We start from the raw sequence: 26,292 nt of genomic DNA on the forward strand, positions 1-26,292 counted from the left end.
TCACCATGGCAGCCCAGCTCCAGGCTGAGCTGTTGTTCAGCATCTTAGCTGTGGAGGGCAGTGTCACTGGCCCTCATATGTGGGATCCGAACCGGCGCCCTCTGGCATCCCAAGCGAGTTCTTAACCATCGCGCCACTTGGCCGGCCCCTCGTGTGTATACATTTTTTTGGCACCCCCCTATATTAGCACATCTCAGATATGAAGGGCTGGGCGGTGAAGAGAGAATGACAAAAGATAGTGCCATGTTAAGTTGGCAAGGTCAAATCACAGAGATTCTTGCTGCCCTGCTAAGCAGTTTAGATTTTATCTTTTCTCTTTAGATGGGGAGTCATTGAATGGTTTTAATCAAGGGAGTGACATGATCAGAATTAATCGCTCTGAAAAGATTGGGAACACCCTAAAGGTCCCAAAGTCGGGTATTAATCCTATTACGGTGCAGCCATCCAATGGAATACTAAGTATAGGTACTAGGCAACTATTTTTAAGATGAGGCAGGCATAACAGATTGCCATTTGAGTAAAAAGGTTGGGGAGAAAAGAAAGCTTACTCTGGCAGTGGTGTCAAAGGCCAAATGGAAACCAGACTAGAGGCAGGAAGACCAGTTCGGAGGCTAGAACAGGCCAGGTGAGGAATGCTAAGAAGCTGAACCAGCACAGTGGCAGTGGAAAGAGTGATAAAAGAGTGTAACGGAGGTGGACGGAAGAGGACCCAGGCCCCACTTGGCTCGAGGGCTGGTAGAGAAGTCTCAGATGATGAACAGTTTTCTCTCGCAGGAAGCGGTCATTTCTCCAGAAAGGAAATATGAGAGAGGAGGAAGAGCATGAATTTGAGTTACATTTTGGGCCTGGTGACTTTGGAGGTGACAGAGAGACGAGTAGAAGTGTCCAGTGTAGGCATGCAGGGGTGTGGGTCTGAGTCAGGAGAGACGCCTGGGTTACAGAGGCAAACCCGGGAGTCATCACCTTACTGCTGCTAATTGAAGACATGGGACTAGATGAACTCACCCAAAGAAAAGCATAGAAAGAGGAATAGAGAGTCTGGAAAAAGACAAAACAAGCTGACACTGGCAAGGGCCATTGACCTTCCATAGTGCAAGGTTACTTCAGGGCCACCATCTGCTGAAAATGTGAGGATGATGTCATAGGAGAGACTAACCAGCAAGGGGTTGGGTGTATTGTGCAAACTAGGGCTAGAGTCATGGGGAAGAAACTGAGGAATGAGGGGGGCAGAAATAAACTAGGAAACGGGGGAAGTTACAAGACAGTGAAGGTGTGTGTATTTTGCCCTGTTGACCCTTCCCCGTCCCTCTGTTTTAGACGAGCTGCCCCGGGCAGAGGGCCTCGGGGCCACTGAGGCAGCTGAAAGGCTGGGCCAGGGTTGTGTGTGGGATGAGGCTGGTGAAAGTGGTCATCGCTGGAGGGTGTTCCGAACTGGCCAGCGGGAGCAGCGAGTGGACATGACAGTCATTGAACCCTATAAGAAGATCCTTTCCCACGGAGGTAATGGTTAGCATAGTGGTGGTGGGGGGTGGGGGGGTGAGTAAGGACTGTGACAGCTTGACTAAATTGCCTATGCTGGAAACCCAGTTATTGGGTTCCCCATCCTTCCTGTAACTTCCAGAGACCCTCCGAGTCCCTCCACCTAACCATGTCTGTCAATATATATGTGTTGCTTGGATGAATCTTCCCCTTATCTTTCCCAGGTTACCATGGTGATGGCCTCAATGCTGTCATCCTCTTTGCTTCCTGTTATCTACCCAGAGGCAGCATCCCCAACTACACCTATGTCATGGAACACTTGTTTAGGTGAGGTGGGAGGCCCAAAGGGCCCCAGGTGGATGTTAGGGGGGAAACCTACAAAAGAAACCCCTTCCATGACCAGTAGCTGATTGTAGAGTCTACAGTAACGTCCCGCTCACTCCCCATCACCCAAACACATACCTCCCCTGACAGTTGCGTCCCCGCAGGTACATGGTGGGAACCCTGGAGCTGCTGGTAGCTGAGAATTATGTGCTTGTTCACCTGAGTGGAGGCACCAGCAGGGCCCAAGTTCCACGTCTGAGCTGGATACACCGGTGTTACCGGACTCTGGACCGGCGGTGAGCCTCAGGCCGAGGGGCTGCGGCTCTGGCTCACTTCTTTCCACTTCCATCCTTCCCTTCTTTCTTCTTCCATTTAGTTCTTCCTCTTTTGTGTCTACACCCCTTTCCAAGCCTCTCCCTTCTTCTGTCCTCTCTTAGGGTCAGGCCAATCTAGTTTCAAATCTTTTTTTTTTTTTTTTAAATTTTCTTCCTTCTTTCCTGTGCCCTTTGTTTTTATTCTGTCAGTCTCGTGCAGCGGCCTGATACTTGCCTGGATTATTCTACTTCATGGGTTAGTTTTAAATCTTACCTTCACCATTTCCTGGCTGTGTGACTTTGGACAAGTCACTTAACCTTTCTGAGACTCGGCTTCCTTGTCTGTAAAATGGCGATGAGATGCCTTTGCCACTGGGCCTTTGTGAAAACCAACTCAATCGAAGCGACATTCTGCCTGGCGCACAGGAGGCACCCGTCCTTCTCTCACGGTCTCGCCATTTCTTTCCATTTCCATTCCATTGCCTCTTCTGCCTGCATCCCTCGCCTACACATCGGTTTCCCCCCATGTTTCTTTTTTCCCTCTCTTTCTTCCGTCTTCTTTGTTCACTTTTTCTTGCTCCTTTGGTTTTTTGGGGTTTTTTTTCCCTCCTTCTGGGTCTTCTTTACCTGGAGTTTTACAAGTTGGCCTGGTCATGAAGGGATGGAGAAGTGTACAAAAGGAACTTACGCGAGGGTGGGGCCCAGGAGGGAAATGGGGTGGAGGAGGCCAGGCTGAGGGGTTCTGAGAAGAGAGCTTCCTAAAAATGAGCATGGAGGGCTGCACAAGATGGGTGGAGCTGAGATGGCAGTTAAAAGAATGGCGATTAGACCCAGTTGCCGGAGAAATCTAGAAATTAGAGACGTGAAGGAAATGAAAGGACAGAAGATAGCCCCACGTGGTTTTCAGGCATGAAAGTGTGTGTGTGGGGGGGGGAATAGGATGACCTCATCTTCTTCTTCAGGCTCCGGAAAAACCTGCGCACCCTGGTGGTTGTCCATGCCACGTGGTCCATGAAGGCGCTCCTGGCGCTGCTTCGGCCCTTCATCAGGTATTCGCTCTGGGGACAGGGTGTCCCCATTCCTCCCCATTTTCAAAATCAGGATTCAGAGAACTTGCCCCCATCCCACCTCTTTCTAGCCTTAAGCACTCTACTTGTTCCCCTTGTCCTTTGTAAGGGTCTCCAGGAGTCCCCTTCCTGGTACAACACACACTTGGTTTGTCCTCTTTCTTTTTTTCAGTTCCAAGTTTACACGCAAGATCCGTTTTCTGAACAGCCTGGGAGAGCTGAGCCAACTCATCTCCTTGGATCAGATCCACATCCCTGAAGCTGTCAGACAGTGAGTCCCGAGCTGAAGGCTAAAGGGCGGGGGCGGGATGTGTAAAGCCTGTGTCTATTTTCTTAATGCCGTGGGGGAGATACAGAGCAACTGAAAGCCAGGGGCTCTGCCTTCAGGTGCTTCGAGGTAGCTGGGAAAGCTACCCAGGAAAGAAATGAAGGGCACTACTGTACCCAAAAAGGACAAACGAAAAGCTGTACATATAAGTGCTGAGACATCAAGGATTAAAGGAATGACCACAGCACTGAATTGAAGGGAGATTCAGACCAGCCCTAGAAATTAGAAAGGGGAGGTGTTGTCAGTGAGTGGGAGAGACTGGCCAGTCCGGGAGAAGTGCTAGGTAGCAAAGAATCCTAAATATGACCCACTCAAGCACCCAGTATTCTCTCTTCCAATCACCTGGCTTCTCTCTCCCCAGACCAGTGAGTAAATCCCAGGTCCTGCTCCTGTACCACTTTCTCTCTGTTTCTCTCCTAGGCTGGACCAGGATCTGCATGGCTCCGGAGGAACCTAGCGTAGGACCGGAATAAAGGGCCTTAGAACTAAGCAAAGATACCCATCTTCCTGCACCAAACCCTGAAACCTGAGCTCTTGTGTAAACATCTTTTTCACCCCCAGGACCCCTGGATCTTCACATCTCAGTGGGTGTCATTCCTTCCATGACCCTGCCTTCAAAGCAGGGCTGGTCTGGAACCTGATCTGCTGGGTGACTTTTATTTCAGAAGTGGGGGTCCATAGGGTGGCATTTGGTATGCGAAGTGCAAGGCTGTGGTTCTGAGTCCTGCTTTAGCTGTAGAACCGTTGTCTCGGAGCCATCTCGTCTTCTGTAGACGAAAGAGCTGCAGTCCTTTCCACCTGGGTAGCCTGGCAGTGAAGGTGAAGGTGAAGGGTGGTGGATGGGAAGGGCAGGGCCAGGAGTCCCTCCCTAAATCTGGGAGAGCCGTACGCCCCCCTTTCCTTCTTAGCTCTGTCTGCTGCCTATGAGCCTGGGGAGGCGTGTTTTCAAAGCCTGTTCTTCTGTCCTGTGTGGTCGACTCAGACCTGTAGCGGTGAATAAACTGCGATGAGAGGTTTAAGCTCTGCGCCGAGGAAGTGAACTCTTTCCCAGGATCCTTGCATCAGGATCCGTCTGTCGGCGGAGCTCTTGTTGCGGGGGTTCCCAGGATTTTTAGCCGAGCCCCTGGGGCCGCGGGAGCCACGGGCAGAGGGCCTGGGGGCGGGGGTGGGGGCGTGGCGCGCGCATCAGAGCTCCCCTCCCCCGCGGGCCTCAGTTCTAACGACCCGGTGGGTCCAGAGCCGAAGGGAGGGAGAGCAGATAGGAGTCCCGGCCTCGGCCACTGGCCTCCCTCCCAGCCCCACACCGTCCAGCCCCATGGTCCCCGCCGCCCGCGCGCTGCTCTGGGCCCTGCTGCTGAGTCTGGGGTCCCGGGCGGCGGCGGGGGCCCAAGGCCTGACTTCGACTGGGGCGACCGAGACGACCGGGACGCAGCCGGTCAGTTTCCGCTCCGGGAGTCCAATGACCCGCAACTACCGGTCCACCGCCCGGACCCCGGTCTCCCCGAAGAGGAGGGTAACAATGGAGGATGAGGACGACGTCGTGGCCACTGCCGACCGCCTGGCAGGCCCAGCCGCTGCAGAGCTCTTGGCCTCCACGGTGTCCACGGACGTCAACGGGTCGCGTTCGTGGGAGCATGAGGATGGGTCTTTGGAGGAGGGGGTTGTGATTAACGCCGATAAGAATAGCGCCAGATCAGAGGCTCCCCGTCCGGTTTCCAGTCCTGTTCCCCGTTCCATTCCCAGTACGGTTCCCAGTACAGCTGCGGGTCCCAGCTCCAGGTTCCCCGCAAATATCCAGGAGCCGGAATACAGGCTCACCACGAGCCTGCCGCACTCCAGCTGGAGGTCGACTGAGGATTCCGACACCAGCCTCACCCAGTGGACAACAGCAGGGGCCACCCCCCGCCACTCACCGCGACGCTTGGCCACAGCCATGCCACCTCCGGAAGACCTTCGGGTGATGCTAATGCCCTGGGGCCCGTGGCACTGCCACTGCAAGTCGGGCACCATGAGCCGGACCCGCGCGGGCAAGCTGCAGGGCCTTTCCGGGCGCCTCCGAGTTGGAGCGCTGAGTCAACTGCGCACGGAGCACCGGCCTTGCACCTACCGTCAATGTCCCTGCGACCGGCATCGTGAGGAGTGCCCCCTGGACTCCAGCATCTGTTCTGATGCCAGCTGCACCACCCAGCCCACCACCACCAGCACCACCAGCACCTTCCCCCCCCTCAGCAGCAGACTCAGACCCACGCCCTTGCACTTCCCCAGCCCCAGCCCAGCCCTTGCTTTTTGGAGGCGGGTCAGGATTGGGCTGGAGGACATTTGGAACAGCCTCTCTACCGTGTTCACAGAGATGGAACCAGTAAGTGTTTGGCGATGAGCCAGGGCCTTTGTTGATGGATCTGAAAAGTCCTGAGAGCCAAAGCCTGTGGCTCAGCAGCCAGTGTGCTTGTGACAACTGTTCCTTATGAGTCTGCTTATTGATTCGTAATGTGCATTGGTCTGTCCATCTTGCTGGCCATAGATTCCACCAGTTATTTCCTGAACTGCTGGTTGGTTATTAGGTAACATGCATAATGGGTCATCAGGTGATGACTGACCAAGCTGTTAAGATTGTAGATACATAAAGAATTCTTCATGCGCAGATAATTAATGGAGGTGGAAGATAATTAAGTTTTCAGCTTACCTGTGCAGTTTAATAACTACAGCCAGTGTCTGAGGTCTTGCTGTGTACTTTCCCTGAATCAGCCCTCCAACACCCCCATGAGGTACTAGTATCCCCCACTTCACAGATAAAGAAATAGGAGTTTGCAAAGCTGGTAAGTGGCAGTCACAGCAGGACTTAAGCCAGGTTGGTTTGATGCTAATGCCTACTACGCTTGCTCTGGACCACTGTCCCAAAGAACTGTCTAGGGATTATTCCCAGCAATCTGAGAATTCTCAGGGAAGGACAGTGCTCTCCTTGACCAAGAGCCATCCAAGGCTCTGATTGACCTGATGAAATATTCTCAATTGATAGGATGACGGGACCTTTGGGAAGAGGTGAGGGACAAAATGTACACTTGGGGGCCAGCCGAGTGGCTGAGTTGGTTAAGAGCTCGCTCAAGAGTTTGAGCTCTGAGCAACAGTGGTTCGATGCCCGGCCCGAGCTGAGCTGCCGCTGAGCTGCCAACAGGTAGCAGGATGGCTCAGCTTAAAAAAAAAAAAAAAGTACACTTGGTCATTTTGCCTTTTTCTGTTGTCTTTCTCCTTGTGTCCAATGGTATTCAACATGTAAGAGAAGCATAAATGGGAAGGAGGATTTGTGGGGAGAGGGACATAAAGCAAGGAAGGGAAAAGAAATAGACTTGTAACATTTCCCCTTTTCTCTATTTTCTTTCCTTCCCCAGATAGACAGAAACCAGAGGTGATGGCCACTTGACCTGCAAGGAGGTGTCAATCCTAGCACCCACCGGATATTTTTAGTACAGAAAAACAAAACTAGAAAAAACATTGGTCTCGTGTCTTTTTACAGATGTATCTGAGGGAGGAGAGGCCGCAAGTTTCATGAACCTTAAAACTGAACTGTGTAGCTAACAGCATGTGGCCGGGGCCCTTCCCCCATCCCTCAGATAAAATGTTGATATTGTTCACCGTCCTCATTGCCCAAGTTGTTTTTAAACAAGTGCTTCTTTAGAGACTTGGAAAATCTCAGGTGAATGCTCTGAGAAGGGAACAGGAAGAACAAGGATGCAAGCAAGCCCTTGGATGATGGTGGTCTTGCCACCTTCTCGCCTCAGAAAGGTACACAGCCCCACGTCAGCCACTTTCTAGACGTTACCCAACACACACCTGTAGTGATTAGTCTGAGACTATTTTGCTTACACTTTTTTTTATTTGAAAAATGTATTTAAAAGTCCAACAAATTTTTGATATAAATTATGACTCTCAAACCCATTCCCATCACTCTAAATATTGTTCAAGTGATGGCAGCGTGCACATTAGAGAAGGTAGCAAAAGGTGAGAGAGCACCAAAGGAAAGATGTGTCCAAATAGGCATTAGAATAAGGCTGAAGGTCAGGGTGACCAGCGACTCCAGGGGTCCCCATCTCTCTACCCTATCCTGTCAACCCTTCAGATCTAGTATAACCCTCGGGCTATTGAGCTACTTCCAGAACAACTAGCTAGATTGGAACATAAATTGTGAATGTGTCTCTAGGACCGATCTCAGACCGTGAAAAACTTCAGGAGATACACTGAACTTGGAAAAAGTACACCTTCGTCGCTGTATGTGGAGGGCAGACAGGAGGGATGGTGGAATCGGCTGAGTGGATCCTAATTCCCACATTCCTGAAACCCCCACCACCATCAAACAGGACGCTTCCTTGTCACCGAGCTAATGTGAGCAGGCAGGAGCTCATCTGTCCTGTTCCCACAAGGAAGGGACCAGAACAAAAAACACCGAAACACCTGAGAAAACAAAGTGCCTGAAGACCCTGCTCCTCCGATACGTTCCCACCTAAAGCAGACTCTTCCGCCTGGCGGGGAAGGAGACCTGGTCTTCAGACAAAACTCCCTGAGTCTTACCTGTGTCTGATTCCAGGACTAGGACACAGACATAGGGCTTAAAGCTGGGGCGGGGACGCTGGGTGTTCACCACAGCTCTACTGCTTCAGTTCCACACCCTCCTCCCAAGCCCACCACACCCCATTCATTCCTCTACTGCAGGAACCCCTCCAATTGAGAGCAAGAACAGAGAAGCAGAGACAACCCATGCAAGCACAAGCCACAGAATGAAGAGCTGTTTGGAAACTGTGCAGCCCTACTAAGCCTACTTTCCAAGGGAGCCTAGCTCATCTAGGTTTAGGATGAATAACGGAATGGGGGACGGTGGCGGTGGAACTCACTCAAGAGAAAAATATCTCGCCTTGAGAGCTGTGGCTCTCAGCTGGGGGTGATTTTGCGCCCTAGGAGACACTTGGCAATGTCTGGGGATGCTTTTGGGTTGTCCTAACCAGGGTGGGCCAGGGATGCTGCTAAACATCCTATAATGCACAGAAAGAATTATCCAGCCCAAAATGCCAAGTGTCCAGGTTGAGAAACCTTGTTCTGTGGGTCTCCCTGCTCCCAGGCTGAGGATCTTAAGCTCCCTAAACTCACAGATGATTCTTCTCAACCCATTTACCTCCCCACCTCCCTTCCTCAAGGGTCCAGAAGTCCACCCTGAGACATAACTCCTGGATTTGAGGCATTTCTCGCCAGGTCCCTCTTCCTCCTCTCACCTGGGCCGGCAGGGAGGTGGGCAGAGGGCAGGCCAGGTCCCCAAGGCTTAAGTGGAACGTCACCAGATTAAGACCCCCCCCCCAGCCCTTACCCTAACTCTTATTCAGTGGGAAGTAAGGCTCCTAACAGGAACAAGGTAAGGACAGAGGTAGTAGCAGGATGGGGGTAATTAAGAGAACTCATCTTAAGTTAAATCTTTAATTAATTTAAAAAAAGGGAAAGGTGCTGGGGAGCTAGCAATGCTACAGAAACAGGGATAGAGGCCTAACTAAAGAAAGACGCTGGTTCTGGCAGAGAGATACTGATGAGCGGTGAGCATAAGGTCTGAGATGGAGAGAGAGTCGCCCAGGCAGTGGTCACCCTCCCAGCCCCTGCCGACATCGGCGTCAGTGCATTCCGGGAGGGAGGAGGCGAGGGCAGGGAGGCAGGAGCTGCTCGGCAAAGCCAGTCTCAGCTCTGGGAACCTCTCCCACCTGCCACTTAAGGAGCTCCAGGTTAAGAGTTTAAAAACAGGTGGCACCTAGACCGTCATTCAGGAGCAGGGAACTCATTCCAGGTTCCCAGAAACGCCCATGTCAGATCTGAGAGTGTCCAGGGCTTCAGCTGCGCCCCTCTGGCCAACCAGTAGTCGCTTGGTCAGTCCTGCTGCCTTCACCCCATCTCCAGGAGGGGCTACAGCCAGAGGGAGTAAAGGGAGACCAGCCCCCAAGCCTTTTGAGGCACTATCCGGCAGAGAGGGGAGAAGGGGCCCCGGGGGCACTGGTTCTAGGAGGGATCTGGTGGGGGCAGCACTTCTTCTGGGCTGGACAGAGGGAGGCTTCAGACAGCAGAACCTGATTTAAAAAAAGGAAGATTAGCCTCCAAGAAACCAAGGCCTTCAGGAGAAAGGCCCTGCCTCGTGCAGACTCCACCCCCATCTGCCTGCTCATCCCTGACCCTCTGCCTTCCTGCCTCCTGTTCCTGACTCTGCCCCGCTGGCTTCCCGTTCTCGTGGAGGACCTGAGGCACCAGCGGGTGCTGGGGGCGGTTTCTCGCATCACTCACCATCCCTGTTGGGGCTACAAGCCCCTAGAATTGCTCCATGGCCTGTCTCGGTTTCCCTTGGATCTCATCTGCTCCTGAACTGCGCCTGTCTGTGAAGAAGCGCACGGGGAAACCCTCCATGAGTCTTCATGTCGCACAGAAAGAGGTCGCCCCTGCGTCCTCCCCGGAGGAGGCTGACCCCATCTCCTCGACAATAAAATCATCTGAAAACTCGCCACCATTCCTCCACGGGCAGTCTTCGTTGCCTCCCTCCACACTGACCTTCGCGAGGGTGCCATAAAATGAGTCTTTTACAAATAAGATCCCCTCACAAAGGGCCCTCTCATATTTATCGAAGTTTCACAACTGGTGAGAAGACTCCTTCACTATCTGCAGGCCCACTTCCCTTATTTTGAGAGCAGATACACATATTAGACTTGGCTTAGGACAGAGGGGCTCGGCCTTCCCCGGCCCCCACATTCCCAGCCACAACATGACTTACTGTGGTACTGAGACAGCAGTTCTTGGTGAACAGAAGGAAGGGGTATGATTTTTGGAAAAAGCCATCCATGTAACTTTTAAAGACATATATACCCCCCATCTCAATGAAGAATGATCTGCTAACCGTAAAGATGGGGGGCGGGGTGCCTAGGCCAGAGACCTCAAATGCCAGGTCTCGGGATGACACAGCTGGTGACCAAGACTAGAAGCCTAGCTTCTTACTTCCCCATCGAGTATTTTGTTATGTCCCCTCCTTGAACTTTCAAAAAGGGGAACAGTCCTGGGCCACAACCCCCTATCAACCTGTCCCCGTTCCCTTGTTACCATGGCAAGTCCGTCTCCAGCCCCCATCTCCCCAGAGCCAATGTGAGTCAGGTGGACAAAATTCATTGGTTCCCCAATCATGGTCCGGTCGATCCGTCTCCTCTTCTTCTTCTGTTTCGAGGAAATAGGGGAGTTACGTCTGAAAACCCCCTCCTCCAGTGCCAGTGGAGGAAGGGAAAAGAGCCTTGAAAACCGCGAAGGGAAGAGCTAAGGGCCCGGTGGGAAAGGGGACATGGCGTCCTAAGAGGGGAATCACGAGAGTGTGAAAGGCAAGGCCAGAACAACTGACAGCAGAGGCCACGGGCAGAGTGGGAAGGGCAGGGGCCTGCAGAGCGAACACTGGACGAAGAAAGGGCAGGTCAGAGTCACCTCTGGCTGATGAGAAAACAATGGGGAAAGCTGACAGGTAGTAAGCTCCACCTACAACCCCTGCCCAGCTCAGAACGGACAGGAGCCGGAAAGACAGCCAGGACTAGTCACTTCTCCCACTCAGTCCCCGTTATTCCCACACACACACCTGTCAGGCCACAGAATCGGTCCTGCCAGAGAGAGGCAGGAAGTGTGCCTGGCAGAAGGCAGATCCCTGGTGGTGTGTCTACCTCAGTAGACGGTACCTGGTTTCTGTGTGGCGGGTGGGGGTGGGGACACTCACCGGCTGGGGTTTCTCTACCACACAGCAGCCCAGTTTGTGCCAAAATTCACTCATGTTCCCCGCTGGTTCCAGTTTCACTCCTCAGCCTGAGGCCCCAGAGGGCTCCTGCTCGGGCGCCCTGACTGTCCACTGCTCACTCCCTCAGGTGTTAACAACACCCTGGGCGCACTCGGCCGCACGGGCACCAGGCCAGAGAAAGGCGAGGCCCTGGAACCCTGAGCTGAGCAGTGAAGGTCAGTGTCTCAGACCAAGGCCAGAGGGCGGGGCGGGCGGGCCCAAGGCTATGTCTTCCTCAGCTGTGGAACCCTGAATGAGCAGAAAGCAGAGAGAGGACAGGTTAATGAGAAACCACCCCCTCCTTGAGAAGCCTAAGGATGAGCCCATATTCTAGCCGTCCCTACAGGCCCTAGTCCTGCACCCAACACTAACCTTCGCCACACAGAAGAACCTCACACTTGGACCCTCAGGAGGAAGAGGAGGAGGACACCAAGGGTTAAGGAGCAGTAGCTGCTGGTACCAAGGGAGCGGAAGGGGGCTGTAAGCCTTTAGGGTGACGGGGTGGGAGGGGACCAAGGGACAGCAGAAATGAGCACAGTCTGGGGGTGCTACCAGCTCCACCTCCTTTGTTCCTGGGTTTAGGGCAGGAGGGGAGGAGCACACTAAGTGACTTTGAAGAGGAAATGGTGGTTTTCTGTTCTCACAAACAAGGCCTCCACCCTGTGGTCCCTCCCTCTTTCCTTACCTGACTCTGAACACCTAACATTTTCTTCCAGACCTTGACCACTAGGGCCTAGGTGACTAAGTGTAGCAGCTGGGACCCCGGGAAGACTTGCAGCAGCTAGGGCTGTCTTCCCTCTCCATTCCCTGACCTTGTTCCGCCTCTTTTCCCTCCGCTAAGCTCCAGCCCCTCCCAAAAGATATTTAGCAGTTCCTTTATTACTTGACCTTGAGCTCCTTCCTGAAGGTTGTGCACACTCTGTTTCTGTGTCCTGTGTCATTGCACGCCTGCCAGCGTGGGCACCTGTTTGCACACTCGTGGCATGGCCAGAGCCCCGTGTGTGCCTTGCATGGCTCATCTGTGCACAGGTTGCAGGTACCTGTGCCAGGTATCTGCTGCCCCATGAGAAATCTTTTCCAGCCTCCCCACCCTCTTCACATGTCCTATCGTGCCATGCTGCTCATAGGGCCCTGGGCCTGCCTGCTTGCCTCCCTCCCTCCTCCCTTTACGCTGTGACCTGTTCTCTCCTCCCCCCTCACCACTTCCACCCCCAAGCATCATCAGCCAACCAGACACAAGGAACTTTCCAATAGCATTAGCGTCCAAGGAAGACCTTTCATTCCTGCGAGCCAGGATAGGGCACACCTAGGTTTCCTCTATCCGCAAACACATCTGCCCCCATCCTAGAACAGGCGGCCTCGAAGTTTCCAAACGGGGCAGTTTCATGAATATTACACTTGAGTGTGAATACGAAACTCCCTGCCCTCCAGGCCTGGAACCCTGAGGATCTGGCACCCTAGACTGATCGAAGAAAGGAGGGGGATTTTTTTAACTGCCTTGAGATGAGATCACACAAACACGAGATACAGCTTCTTGAGGAGGGAAGGACCCAGGAGTCTGGGTTTCCTCTTACTTCCCTTCCCACCACTGGAGGGGAGGTACAGGCCGGAAGTCACAGCACAGTTGGACAGAGAGGGGAGCTGTGGTCAATGGGGAAGTCAGTCACAGGGTTGGCTGTGATGGTGGCGGGTGGTCAGGGTTGGAGGCGGGGGGTGCGGGAGGAGGAAAACAATGAAGAATCAGAGGAAACCCCCAACACCACTAGACAGGCTGTACTGAGACTGGACTCTCCCCAATACCTCCCTGCTCAAAGCTCAGTGGACAGAAGTGGAGGGTGGGAGGGGAGAGGAGAGAAAAGGGGGAGGAGGAGAGAGAGGGAAAGGGGCAGTGGAGGAAACAAGGACGTGTCTGTTCCTTTTCCAGGGACCTGGCCAGAAATGGGTGGAGGGAAAGTGTGTGTGTGGGACTTGGCATGAAATGACCAATGATGATGAGAAGTGACCAGGAAATTCCATTCCCCAGGACATAGGACACAACGGTCTCTAAAGCTTGGGGGTGGGGTCAGAATGCGGAGAATACTGGGCAGGGTGAAGGAGGGTAGGGGAACAAGGCCAGGGAAGGAAGGAAGGAAGAGTGATTGGCTGTCACTCCCCTTCTTTAAAATACCTAGAGTGGGCTGAGGAAAAATGAAGTCCTGAGCTGCTAAGCCCAGGAAGAGGTACCCGAATCCGCTGCCCACTACTTCAATCCCACAGCTGAGGGGCAGGAGCTGGTAAAACAGCAGGTGGGCTCAGGATTGGATCACTTACGGCCATATCCTGACAGCCAAGCAGGGCTGAGAACTGGGCCCTAGATCCAAATAGGAAGGGTGACTGGAGCTGGGAAAGACTCCAAGGTCACACTGGGGCTTAAGGAAGGGCTTCACAACCATTGCGGAGCGAGCAGAAGAGCAGAAGGGATGGGAGAAAGGTTCCGGGGAGGAAGGATGTGCAGAGGTAGTTCCCCGGTCCTGTTCTAGCCCCAAACCGGTTTTCCCAGTCCCTGCTGCCTCCAGCCCCAAGGCCTCCAACCCGCTGCCTGACAAGCCTTCACAGGAAGCAGCTGGAGAGAAAGAGAAAGAGAAAGAGAGAATTAAGAAAATGGAGTGGGCAATTCTGGCTATAAGCCCAGGGCTGCAGCTGGTCTCTTGTGGAGACCTCCGGGGGGGGGGGGGCCTGCTGAGGGGTCCTAGAGAAGCAGAGCTGGGCCCCACTTTGAAGGCAAGTGACAGACTTGTGCCCCAGCACCAACCATGTCCTTCCCCAGGTAAGGTCTGGTGGGGACACAAGAGGAAACAGAAGGAGGCCCCAAGCTCCCCATCCCCAATATATTCAGTCATGCCAGTCACAGAGGCTCCATTTCTGCCCCCTCCCCAACTCTACCCAGGAATTCTCTGCTCTTCCCAACCTGAACTAGGACTGGGGCCTCTCTGGGGCTCCTTTCCACTCTGTCACTGGCTTCCGTGGTTGCCTCCGTCTCAGATCGAGACCTTCCAGGACCCAGTTCAGCTTCACTTTGTCTGGCGCACGCCGTCACCGAGGTCGGTGAGGCCCGGAGACCTTGTCCCCCTACCTCCTCCCCCAGCTCCCAGTCCCTTCTTTCTGTTCCGCTCTTCAGCGGCCTCGGCCTGCGCGCCGCACGACCGTGGATGGGGACGGCTACTGAGGGAGCGCACCCCTTTCCCACCGATCCAGCTTGTCCACAGCCCTGGACACCCTCCTCCCCCACCCCCAGTATCCGGTGCGGCGCCGCCCGGCAGGGCAGGCGGGGCCGCACGGGCGGGGGACCAGCCCCACGATCTCACCTGCTCTGCTCCCACATCGAGGCGCCCGGCTGTAGCTGGTGGGGGGCTCCCGCTCCGTGCCCGCCAGTGTGGGGTTCCCGGGATCGCTCCTCGACGCGGTGGGGGAGCCGAGGGCGGGCCGGCAGAGGTGGGGCTGGCGGAGGGCGGAAACGGCGGCGACGCGATTACGAAACCCGTCCGGCTGGGAGCCGGGCGCACAGCTCCCCCCTGGACTGAAGAGGCGCTGCACCCGGAGGGCCGTGGGAGGCGGCCTGGGAAGCCCCCTAGGGCCGCCGCCCCCGCGGGGCGGACCGCGGAATGCGGACCCCTGGATGAGGGCGGGACGTCAGGCGGGGTCCCCCGGAATCGCACGTTCCCTTCGCGCGCCAGGCATTGCGAGGCAAAACGAAGCGGAGCCCCTCTATCCCACCGACCCAATTGCGAGATTCTCAGAAGCACCCCGCCCAGTCTTTTGTGTTCTACCCCAAATGGAACAGGGCCCCGTGTATTTGCCCACTGGGGAGGCGAGTCGGGAGGAGTAGAGATTGGAGGGAGGGAGGCAGAGTTGTCCTGATTCTCAAAAACACTTCGTAAGTGAAATCCTTAAATTGGGGACGGAAGGGCCACTCTTCCTCCACTGTTGCCTAGAGTTAAGATTTTTAACCCATAAAGCGCACCTCAGAGGACAATTAGCCGCTCGCTCACTGCACCCCCAGTCAGCACGCGCGCGCTGAAGAGCCGGGCAGTTACTGTGCAGACCTGTAAGCCTCCGGAGATGCCTTCCCCGGGGTTCTCTCCCCAACGGGCTCTGGAACCTATCGTTTGAATTAGCCGAGTCAGGCAGGGAGGGGCGGGGAGTTCTTCCGCCCGTCTTAGGAGGGGCTGCATTGCAGGGGGAGGCTGAGCCGACCGACTCACTCACGGGAGAGGGAGAGGGAGAGGCAGCGAGAAGACAAAGCCGGCGAAGCCCCCACTGCTGTCTCTCCAGCCCCGAGCAGGCACCGCAGCCCCGCCGTCCTCCCTCCATCTTCGGAACACGCTAGTGATTCATTGATAACAGGTAAAATAAACCGGATGGAGGGCGGGGGGCAGGGGCTGCAAAGATAGAAGAGCAGTTGCTCCAGGTTAGGTTGAAGACCCCAAATGAGGATGAGGTTGGGGGACCGTTCACCAGAAAAGACGGCGCGACTATGAACAACGGGTAGTTATTTGCTCACCGGTTTACATCTCTTCGCTCAGATCTCCATCCATGATAATCCCGGACACAGACATTAATTTTTAACGATGTATATGTGGTTATCATTTCTCAGTATTTATCTCCTTATTTCAAGCACCTATTTGCCTATGATTTATTGTCCTGTGTATTTTAGTATCTTCAGGCTAGTTATCTGTGTCTTCCTTTTCAAGCTGTAATTTGTCCTACCAGTTTTTTGATGAATCTCTAGTCCTGCTGTATGGCTCTCACTCCTACTTCCTCGTATTTCCAATTTTTTTTTTTTCTGTAGCGTTCTATTCGTGTGTCTACCCTCACTCCTAGAAGAGTTTGGGGGGGAGAGATATGAGATAACACTGAGATTCATCCTCACCTTTCTGTTAACAGCCTCCTCCCCGCCTCAAACCTTTGCTCCAAAGAAAGGCAGCTTGAGGTAGGGCGGTGGGGACCTCCGTGTTGGAGAACTGCCTGATCCCATATTGAAATCATCAGTGAAGCCCCCAAGAGCTAGGTATGGGGACAGGTTCTGGAAAAGGAACGCTTATTTGCAGCTCAGTGGACTAGGTGGGGGAAGGACATGGCTAATAAGAAAATCCCACCCAGAATGAGGCTCATATAATGGGATGCCAGAGAGCGCCCATCCCCTCTCATCAGCATCCCTGGTCCTTCCCCGCTACCGTGGCAGCGTGACACAGCAAGGCCTGGCTGGGTAGGCCCTGGATTCCCACAGAGGGTCTGGACAAAGGGTATTTGGGTGTGTCTGTGTGGCTCAGAGAGAGCGTGTCTTTTTATACTACATATTTGCTAATCATGTATCCCTAAGAATAGACTGCTATTTAGAAATTACCTAAAATATCTGCGTGATTTAAAATGAAGGCTAAAGGGAAGCATTTATTGAGCATACATTGTGGTACAAAGGCGCTGTCCAAGCCCTTTAAATAAGTAAATGAGAGAGATAAAGGTAGATGAGGTGTGGGTGAATATTGGGGAGGGGAAGAGAAAGCTAGCTGCAAAGAGACCTTTTGCACAATTTGCGTACTTGGGAATTAAAGTCATACTATTTTAAAATTTCATTACTAACGTAAAGGGTATTTTAGCTCCAATTTCCTGTGTAGGCAATGTTCTTCACTTGATTTTAAATGCCACAAATGCTGTCCGAGTGTCTTTCTGGAATGCATTTGGTACTCTCTGTTCATGTTTCTGAGACACAGCTGGAGAGTTTAGGCCTTTTAAGTTAGTGTTGCGTGAAATTTCCCTTGGCTTTTCTAATTGCAAGAGAAGCTCTGCCAGACACTCGGACTGTCTGGACAGGTTGGACACATGGGCTGGCTGAAAAAAAAGGAGTCAGCTTGTCAAAGAGCCTTTTCCCGTTTCAGATTCTAGCTTGCTGTCTATTGCCTTTTGCATTTTCACCATTCGGATCAGAATCACAGGAACAATCGGCACCTAACCTACTGGATATCTGTTCTTCAGGAACTAAGAATTCTGGAAAGTTTTGAAAATATTGGTATTGGATTATATAAAGCTGTAGGCAGCTATTTGTGTACAACACACCAAAAAACGATCAGGCTGGGAGTTTTGAGACCTGGGTTCTATCTAAACTGGCTGGAAAACTTCACAATTCACTAGAATTTCCAAGGTGTTTTCTAGTTTTAAAGGTGTGTGGGTTTTTTTTCCCCCCTTATGATTCTATTTTTTAATGAGCCTCTTTTTTTTGCCCAGCATTATATACTCAGCTTGCTCTGGAGGGGACTGGTAAGGAAGGGGCTATAAAAGAAGCCAGGTAGGTAGGCGAATAACTGGCAATATTATTTAAAAATCCCTGTGGGCAGAAGTCAGTAACACTATTGACTCCTGAGGTTTGCTTTTAGGATCTCTGTAGTCACCGACCTAAGCTGGGGTTGGTTGGTCGATAGGTACTGCCATTTTTTGGTAGCGCTCTTTCTGTGCACATGTCTCTGCAAATTACTATGGAGATGATCAGAGCTGAGTATCATAGGACGATGACCTCACCTTCCCAACATGTTCCCACCCTGTTTCAGTCCCTACATCGGCTCCTTCGAAGCAGCTTTTCTGCTGAGTAATGCTCGGTTCCCAGGGTTTATTTTGGGGCTTGAACCTAAGAAGAAAAAGTGCAACTCAGAACTCACTTTTAATGTGAAAAACATCCTCCTCTACCCACTCACCACTGCTGAAGCCGCTATACTCACACATAAGCGTGTTCTAGATTAAGGTTTTCTTTTCTGCCTTAGTGGAGACATTTCACTTCTTTATGGGGTTATAGAGTTTCTGTGCGGTAGTGGTTATCATGTTCACCTGACACATTATATGGGGACATTTTGGAAGCTGTTTAAGGCCACTCGTAGGAGTTTCAAGGCCTGGTGAGAGCCAGTGGAGTGTGCTGGAGGAAGCCTTTTGAAATGGGGTTCTATTTTTGGCGGCGGTGGAATGTTCTTTCTGCTCTTTTGGGAACATTTCACCTAATGCTTCTTGCTTCTTCCCTTGGCCAGTAAGCAGCAGGGAGTTTCATAGTCTTATAACATCAGGGTCTCAGTGGGATTGGCAGAGAAGGTGACAGAAGTTCTTGTTAAAGCATGGAAAAGTGTCTAATTCTGTTAAAGGACCTTCTCCTTCCAACCTAAACTTTACTTTTATCTGGACTTTCCAACCCATTTGCTCTATCATCAGGTAGATTGTAGCGCTGGGATCAGAGAAAAGAGACAGGAGACGTGTTATAGCATAGGCAAATTCTTGTAGTGCCTGGGTTTTGTCCTGGGGAGGTAGGCTACAGAGAACTAGATAGGCTATTAAGGCTTATCTGTGGACTATTAGACGGGAGTGGCCAGGTACTCATTGTATTCAATAGTGAGGGAAAATGAATCAGCAGCCTTGAATGTCTTTTGTGTGCAAAGCCCAGAGTTTGTGAAGAAAGTACAAAGTAGACTGGTTTTTTCCCTCGGGGAAACTCAGTCCCTTGAAGAAGATAAGACTATCCCTATACAAGACTCTTAACAGTGATCGTAACCCCAAACTGATAAGAGTCATGTGAAACTCTATGGGGTGTTGGAGGAGATGCTGGAATAAATAGGGTAGATGGAGCTGAGTACATTTAAGGAAGTCCTGGACGAGGTGAATTTATAGTAGGGTTTAGAAGGCAGGGAGGAAAATAGAAGGCCGAAAGATCATGGAAGCCCTTTTCAGAGGTACCATGACCTATTAAACCAAAGGCAGGAACAAGTCATGTATTTGCGAATATTAATAGGCATTCCGGGGAAAGATTTCTCTACAGACTTGAGTGGAGTCTTGAAACTTGGGTTGTATTTTCAGATGGAGTGGAGAGAGTTGAGCAAGACAGGAATGAGCATAACTAGCAGAGAAGATACTACTGTTAGAAAGAATGGGGCCAGACTCTGGAAGACCTTGAAAACCAGACTCAAGATAGACTTGAAGGGGTTACCAGTTAGCTCAGGTGGTTAGAGCGCAGTGCTCATAACACCAAGGTTGCCGGTTCGATCCCCACATGGGCCACTGAGCTGGGCCCTCCACAACTAGACTGAAATAACTACTTGCCTTGGAGCTGATGGGTCCTAGAAAAACTCACTGTAAAATAAACTAAAGAAAAGATAGACATGAAGCAGTAGGCAGTAAATGAGTCATTCCAAGTTGGGGAGAAGTTAGGTAATGGTACTAGAGGAAGGGTTCCTGAAGCTTGTCCTAGGGAACTTGGATTATGTACAGAGGCAAATGGGGATGTACAGTTTCTAAGTAAGGAAAGGCCCCGGGCCACAGAGATATTGCTGTAGCGCGAAGACTGACAAATGGTTTCTTTCTAGGAAGTTATGAGGGACCCTGTGAGTAGCCAGTACAGCTCCTTTCTTTTCTGGAGGATGCCCATTCCAGAGCTGGATCTGTCGGAGCTGGAAAGCCTGGGCCTGTCAGATACGTCCACCGACAAGGTCGAGGACAGCAACGTTGGCAAAATGACCGGGCAAGCAACCGGAACAGAGCAGGAGAACAACCCTGAAGGGGATGCCCTCCTCGAGTACAGCACCTTCAACTTCTGGAGAGCCCCCATTGCCAGCATCCATGCCTTTGAATTGGACTTGATTTAAGCCCGAGACTTCTCTCCCCCCACCTGGCCCTACTTGTCTTCCCTGTCTTCCTTTCCACCCTTTTCCCCTGTTAATCTTGCTCTTTCCCCTCCCTCGTGTTGAGGTGCTGATGAATCTGCCAGAGTTGTGTTGTATTTATTTATTTATTTATTTATTTATTTATTTATCTTCCTTATCAGTTTCTCTTGAAAGCCCTCAAGCCCCAAAGGGTTCAAACAATGGAGTACTGGGTCACAGAGATTCCTCCGCCCCTCCCTCCACATTATTTCCGGAAAAACGGGCCTGATGGGGGCACCAGCGAGTAACTGGTGTTACTGTCCCACTCCAGGACAGTAAACACAAATATTTCTTAAAGGTTTCATGAATAGCTTGTAAGTTTTAATTTGAGATTACCTGCTATGAGACAGTAGGATTTTATTTTATTTATTTATTTATTTATTTATTTGAGACAGTAGGATTTCTAAAAGGCTGAGGTGCTGACTCTTGCTTTTTTGTTTCTGCTCCTTCAGTAATACACTCTTTCGCAGAGAAACTGGGGGTAGTGAATGTATAAAGCGAGGGTGTTCATATCATGGAAAATGAAAATAGGATAAAGTGGCAAAGCATGTGAGATACAGCTATGCTCTCTCAAAAGGGTGTTTCTTCTTCAACCCTACTCACTTTACAACTTTGCCCCTAAATGTGGGTTGAAAACTTCTAGCTGAGGAAAATCCCTATTTCAAATCTTAACATGCTCTTACTATTACGATAATTTGTAAGATTTTGATTCAGTCTCTAAAAGGCATAGGGTTTGGGCCTTAGAATTTTAGACTTGTTCTCCTGCAGTTGTGATGTGTGGTATTGATCGATGGGCCTCGTGCACAGTTCTTCAGCTACCTAGACCATGAAATGAACAATCACATTCTGACCCTACACCCTATCCCCGCTCTTTCCAAAATTCTCACTGCGGATTTGTGCTGCCATTTACTCATTTCTTTAATAAAGATATTCAATCCCAGGACTGAAGTCTAGTTTCCTCTCGTCACAGGAAAGCAGTACAGATCTCAAAAATTAGCCTTGCGTTCACATTCAGCTTATATATTTTTATCTAATATTCAATTCGAGGAAGAATGATTTGAGTAGCCTTTACACATTAAAATGATGAACTTCAGGTTGAACAAGTAGGTGACAAGAAAAAGGGTGAAATCAACTTAAAAATATCATTTAGGGAGAAAGCTGCAACCAACTACTATTCTGCTTGCCCACTGACTACCAACATATTTAGTGTAGTAATTCTAGGTGCCTCAGAAAGCACCTGTAGAACGAAATCTCTTATCTCAGCCTAGATGCCTAAGAAAATAAACGAATTCACCCAAATATGTTATCTATCTGCTTATTTAAATCTCGCCTCATTAAAAAAAAAAAAAAGACTACAAGTAGTTTTTGGGTGCCTACTATATGAAAGACACTGAGCCAGAATTTAAGAGGATGTAAACAAGAATAAGACAAAGATTTTGACTCAAAAAGGGAAGCCGTAAATACTAATATGGACAGTACTTGGGCTATATGCTGTAAATACTTTAAAGATTACATGAACAAGGTCTATATAGGTACGTTCAGAAAAGGGAGAGCCGCATACATCTCCCCTATAGGCTTTGAAAGACCAAAATCAACGCCAAAAGCCAAACTCTAATAAAGAATGGAGTAGTGATGTGTCCTTTCCTGTTTTTACTTATTTTTGAAGGGCTTCTTTCCCGACTTCTTGCTGTCTTAAAGTCATGGCTATTGGTAGGTGGAGATGGGAATCAATGGTTCGGTAAATAAAACGCTTAAACGGATTTGCAAACTCACGCTCCATCGTCTTCCAGTCCCGTCCCACCCCTCCACCCCACCACATGCTCCCGTTATTTGTCTGATGCTTCGCGCTGACAGCTTGGCTCTGGGGTCCTTACATTCAGGCTGGAACTGGAATTATGTCCGTCAGGCACCAGAGTTCAATTCTCGCGCAAAGCCAGGAACGTCCCAAACCGCTTCACCCGAGGTAGAGGCAGGAAAACAAGCTTTTCCCATCAACCCTAAGGCTGGCCCCCCCCAAGAAGCAACCAAGAGGGAGCAGAATCGATGCAAAATCCAGTTTCAGCGGTTCGCCTCCTTCTTGGCGCCAAAACAAACCATCGGTCCGTCCCCTGCCGGATCTACACGACACGTAAGACACGTAATCGACAACCCTCCGCCGCGCTAAATAGTCCCGTCTAAGATGTCTCAAGTACACGCTTTTTTACCGCAGAAGGCCTTCTGTGAATAGCAGATGAGGCTCGGAGATGCATCACCCTTCTTTTCGAATGAATATGTGGGCTTTCTAATCATGTTCTCTTCACAGATTCCTCCGCCAGAAATCATATCCGCGGAGTCTCCACTTCCGGGTCCGCCATTTTGTTGCCTCCATTTCTCCACGAGGGGGGGTTAAAGGCCCCCCAAATATGCATATATGAAAAGGCCAAAAAGTAACCGTCACTGACAGGGAGTCTTAACTAGAGAAAGAAACGGGACCAAACTGGCGGGCTCGGTGGAAGCGCAGCCGGCAGCGTCCCGGACGAGGAGGTGAGAGGGAAGCAGAGATGTGTGGACTCTGGGGGGCGTTAGGGCTGGCCGGGGACAGGGCTGTGAGACGCTGCACCGCTTCCCAGCCCAGCCCCGAACTTCTGGGTGCAGACAGAGCGGCGCCCCTTCACCAGAGCGGGGGCAGCTGGGGGAGGGGGACGAAGAGGAAGGGGATGCTGCTGGGAGGAAGGGGAGGGGACTGGGAGGAGGTGAAGAAGGGGGTGGGTGTAAGACCTGGGGCTGGGGAGCTGGACCAAGAGAAGCCAAGGCCACAGAGGTGACCACAAGGGGGCAGCGCGGAGCCCGGGCCCGGGGCTGCTCCCTTGGCTGAGACCTTGGCTTCCTTCCTGCCCCAAATTAAAACTCGTCTTCCTGAAGGACAGAACTTTGCTGGGAGGATTTGTGATAGAGGAGAACACGGGGACTCTAATGCTCTGGCCCCAGTAATAGCCTAAAGATTATTAGTGAACTCAGTAATCTGAACAGGAGCATAACGGCCCCACCTCCTGTCCTTGCACGGTTGTTTGTACAGCTGGCGGCCCAGTGGGGACGTGTGCAGTAGCAAAAGGTCCTCAGCCCTTGGATTCTTCATTTCCAGTTCTCCATCCCGTTAGCTCTCTCTGCGCTCACAGATTTCCTTGAGCCTGCAGAGGTCACCCCATCGCTCTCCCCCGGAAAGGTTCTCTCTCTCCCTCTGTGTCTCTCTGTCACACACACATATTGGTGGTCAAGGACATTCTGGGGCTTACCTTCAACAATTGAACGACATTTTTGGCCACCTGGGACCACTTTTTCAACATGCGGTTTGACTCACTCAGTCCAATAGAGATAGATGTTCCTAGGCATCTATTTTCATACACGCGTTGATAACAATGAAAGAACTGCGCCACCCAGATTCTTATACCAACAAACGTAATTACTCTCTAATAATAGAGGACTTTGTTTTCAAGAGCTCAAGCACCTCATCCATTATTAAGGCACGTATTGAAAGTTCTCATGTATGTGTGTTTGGGAGGGGGAGTGGGTGCTTTGTTGTTTTATTCATCTCCAAAGTCCTAGGAGGCTGGTTGGATCGGGTTTAGTTTCTTCACTTGACAGATAGGGAAAGTGGGGGTGCATCCAGGAAGGGAGAATGTTTTCCCTTTGTTTTTAGTAATCAGAGAGCTCAGAAGTGCCTAGACTACTATCTTGTCTCTTAGGCTACATCTCTTCTGGTGGGTATTGCCAGCACTGACCTAGGATACTGGCAGAATGGCACATAGTCCCCCCCCAAAATGCTGTTATTTTAAAAAAATACACTTGACTTTTACTCAAGATAGATGCTTCAGGTTAACTCAAAAGAAAAGAGTAACTAACTGAGGATGGGGAGGAGAGAGCCTTGAAGAACACATTTCTAGGAGACCTTTTTACATCAGGTGATGAATGTAACACCTTATTTCCATTCTAATTCAAACGTTTGTATCTTTGTATAGTAAGAAATAAGACCTTTCATGGCCTAAAGAATGGGATGACAAATTTGGGTCAGTTGCCATTTAGTGGTACTGATACAATGAACTCACAAAGTGATGAAAGAAATGTGATAAGGTATAAAGGCAGACTACAGTGGAAAAATTTGCTCAAGTATATTTTGTAAGAGTTCAGGTGCTGAAGACACCAGTTGCAGCGAGATACAATCAACATATTTAAAGTATCTTGTTTTCCAGAAGTATCAGCTTCCCAGGAATGTGAAGCGAACCAGATTTCTCCTTAAACAGATACCTCAGCCTTCAACTGTTTGTTTTGTTTTTGTTTTTGTGGTAGAGGACAGAGCTGGAATTTCATTGTGAGGATAGTTTAATCTCGCTTTGTGCCAACGTTTCTGAACATCCCTGTGTAGGGCATTCTTTCCCTCTGTGATCAGCTACTATAGAGGTGTTACGGCTTGGCGATAGACCTTTTCTGTACTGTATAATTTGAGGAAATGTGAAGGAGGCATTTCTGACCATTGAACCACCTAGAAATTTGTTCTCGTTTTGAACTATTAGTAATAAGATAATTAAATCGAAAGGCAATTTTGATATTTTAAAAGTAAGATAACCATGGAGAAATACAAAGTATCAGTTTTCTGTAAGAAGTTTTTGCTATCTTTTTTTTTCTTTTTCCTCTAGCGTTCCCTTGAGTTGTAAAAACTGACACTTAAATTATGGCAGTTGACATTATTGAAGTTCGTCCTCCACTCATGAACATAGTATTTCACAGGCCTGGACTCGATCTTCGGGTAGATTGATTTTGAACAAACTCCCCTGGTCTCCTGGACCCATGTTTGAGCACAGCACTCTATGATACAAATTGGAAAATTAAAACATAGTGGCTGAATGATTTACCTAAGCCAATGATTCTCAAATTTTCTGATTTCAGAACTCATTGATATTCTTAAAAATTGTTGAGGACTCCACTGTGTTATATTTATTGATATTTACTGTTTTAGAAATTAATTTTTAAGTGTACATTAATTAAAATAAAATAATAAACCTTTCACATGTTAACATAAAACATTTCTATGTAAAGTACATCTTCCAAGTTAAAGAGATAGTGAGAAGAATGGCATTGTTTTATATTTTTGTAAGCCTCTTTAACTTATGGCTTAGTAGAAGACAGCTGCATTTTCATATCTATGTCTGCATTCAGTTTGTTGCAATACGTACTTGGACATAGGAAGGAGTATTTTAATAGCTTTTTCAGGTCATTGTGGGTATTCTTTGATGCTACAGAAACTCAACAAGTGGTAATTTCTTAAAAGTTAGTTGCAATGAGGACTCTGAAGCTATATTAATGAAATCTTTATACTTTGTTACCTTATAAAAACCATTGATCAGTCTTTCACTTTGAATCTTTTTAACCTTGCATGATTTTATAACAAGCATTGGTCATTTGAAAAATACTGGTTCACCAAATTATGCAGATTATCCAAATGTTGGTATGTTTTTTTATATACTATAAAAAAATTCACATTCATTAGCATCACCACGACTTTCATCAGAAAAGTATAGTAAGCTGTCAACTCGTAGTGGTGGATATAGGTTTCCCAAAATTCTAATTTTTGCTTGAAAGCTCAAATTGCAATTGATAATTGACAATAAATACTGTCGATTGTTTTCCTTGAAGTGGCAGACTTACAGTGTTCACTTCTGGAAAAGTGTCTGCCGTATACCTACCTGAGTCTCAGTATCCTTGGTTTGTCTATTCATCATTTCATGTAACATAATATTTCTACCATGGTCATTTCAAAGGGATGAAATGCTATTTTATTGATTTCTTAAGCCAGAAAGGTGGTAATGTGTTGTACAATATTTCCAAAGTACTTTTCTGGAGATTGAAAGTGAGGGAACTATCGTTTAGGGCCTGAAACTCTTCCAAGTATCTGATCGTTTGTATTAGATGAGGTAGAAATTCCGGAAGTACCCTACCAGATAGTCACCTTGACAAGCACCTTCAAGTACAAAAGGGCTTCTACAATAAAACGTTTTACAGGCAGCTTTCGTTGTGTTTGAGTTACAGCTTCCTGAAAACATTTGTTCCTATGCATAAAGATGTCTTTGGTGGACTTGGGGAAGAGGTTGCTAGAAGCAGCAAGGAAAGGCCAAGATGATGAAGTGAGAACATTGATGGCAAATGGGGCCCCATTCACCACAGACTGGGTAAGCTCTCTTGACTGTTCCCAGCTTGTGCTGACACCACTCTTTTTCTTTTTTTTAAA

At 49.9% G+C, this 26,292-nt stretch overlaps 5 protein-coding genes across 13 annotated transcripts in view; 4 read left to right on the forward strand and 1 right to left on the reverse strand.

Annotated features, from left to right (window-relative positions):
- The window catches only part of BNIPL (BCL2 interacting protein like), a 10,258-nt gene extending 5,452 nt beyond the window's left edge, over positions 1-4,806 (forward strand). Inside the window, exons 6-11 of one of the 2 annotated variants that reach the window (XM_019625283.1) lie at positions 1,318-1,500; positions 1,704-1,806; positions 1,968-2,099; positions 3,080-3,166; positions 3,357-3,455; positions 3,933-4,806. In XM_019625283.1, coding sequence (XP_019480828.1) covers positions 1,318-1,500; positions 1,704-1,806; positions 1,968-2,099; positions 3,080-3,166; positions 3,357-3,455; positions 3,933-3,969 — 641 coding nt within the window. In that variant the 3' untranslated portion in view covers positions 3,970-4,806. The remainder of the gene's footprint in view (positions 1-1,317; positions 1,501-1,703; positions 1,807-1,967; positions 2,100-3,079; positions 3,167-3,356; positions 3,456-3,932) is intronic. The other variant, XM_019625282.1, reaches the window with a different exon arrangement.
- A 5-nt stretch (positions 4,807-4,811) lies between these two features.
- On the forward strand, positions 4,812-7,950 carry CUNH1orf56 (chromosome unknown C1orf56 homolog). Its single transcript, XM_019625284.1, has 2 exons — positions 4,812-5,871; positions 6,899-7,950. Exons 1-2 carry the CDS (start codon positions 4,828-4,830, stop codon positions 6,917-6,919), a joined length of 1,065 nt encoding a protein of 354 aa, XP_019480829.1. The 5' UTR covers positions 4,812-4,827; the 3' UTR covers positions 6,920-7,950.
- A 1,005-nt stretch (positions 7,951-8,955) lies between these two features.
- Positions 8,956-15,690, reverse strand: CDC42SE1 (CDC42 small effector 1). Of its 2 annotated transcripts, XM_019625286.1 has the most exons (5): positions 14,673-14,805; positions 11,272-13,930; positions 10,620-10,730; positions 9,816-9,904; positions 8,956-9,604 (listed from the first exon to the last, which is right to left on the reverse strand). In XM_019625286.1, exons 2-4 carry the CDS (start codon positions 11,323-11,325, stop codon positions 9,830-9,832), a joined length of 240 nt encoding a protein of 79 aa, XP_019480831.1. In that variant the 5' UTR covers positions 11,326-13,930; positions 14,673-14,805; the 3' UTR covers positions 8,956-9,604; positions 9,816-9,829. The 2 variants fall into 2 exon arrangements, with proteins under 2 accessions (XP_019480831.1, XP_019480830.1); XM_019625285.1 differs by lacking the exons at positions 8,956-9,604; positions 9,816-9,904; positions 10,620-10,730 and adding an exon at positions 15,329-15,690 and having other exon boundaries at positions 11,324-11,577.
- Positions 15,542-20,976, forward strand: MLLT11 (MLLT11 transcription factor 7 cofactor). The gene is made up of 2 exons (XM_019625287.1): positions 15,542-15,711; positions 19,698-20,976. The coding sequence occupies exon 2, from the start codon at positions 19,704-19,706 to the stop codon at positions 19,974-19,976; it is 273 nt and encodes a 90-aa protein (XP_019480832.1). The 5' UTR covers positions 15,542-15,711; positions 19,698-19,703; the 3' UTR covers positions 19,977-20,976.
- Positions 20,977-21,424: 448 nt separating this feature from the next.
- Positions 21,425-26,292, forward strand: part of GABPB2 (GA binding protein transcription factor subunit beta 2) — a 23,438-nt gene continuing 18,570 nt past the window's right edge. For 4 of the 7 annotated variants that reach the window (XM_019625272.1, XM_019625270.1, XM_019625273.1 and 1 more), the window contains exons 1-2: positions 21,485-22,556; positions 26,094-26,233. In XM_019625272.1, coding sequence (XP_019480817.1) covers positions 26,126-26,233 — 108 coding nt within the window. In that variant the 5' untranslated portion in view covers positions 21,485-22,556; positions 26,094-26,125. Of the gene's footprint in view, positions 22,557-26,093; positions 26,234-26,292 lie in introns of all 7 variants that reach the window. The other 3 variants (XM_019625269.1, XM_019625274.1, XM_019625275.1) reach the window with 2 other exon arrangements.

The sequence above is a fragment of the Hipposideros armiger genome, unplaced genomic scaffold, assembly GCF_001890085.2.
Source record: "Hipposideros armiger isolate ML-2016 unplaced genomic scaffold, ASM189008v1 scaffold_621, whole genome shotgun sequence".
NCBI lineage: Eukaryota > Metazoa > Chordata > Mammalia > Chiroptera > Hipposideridae > Hipposideros > Hipposideros armiger.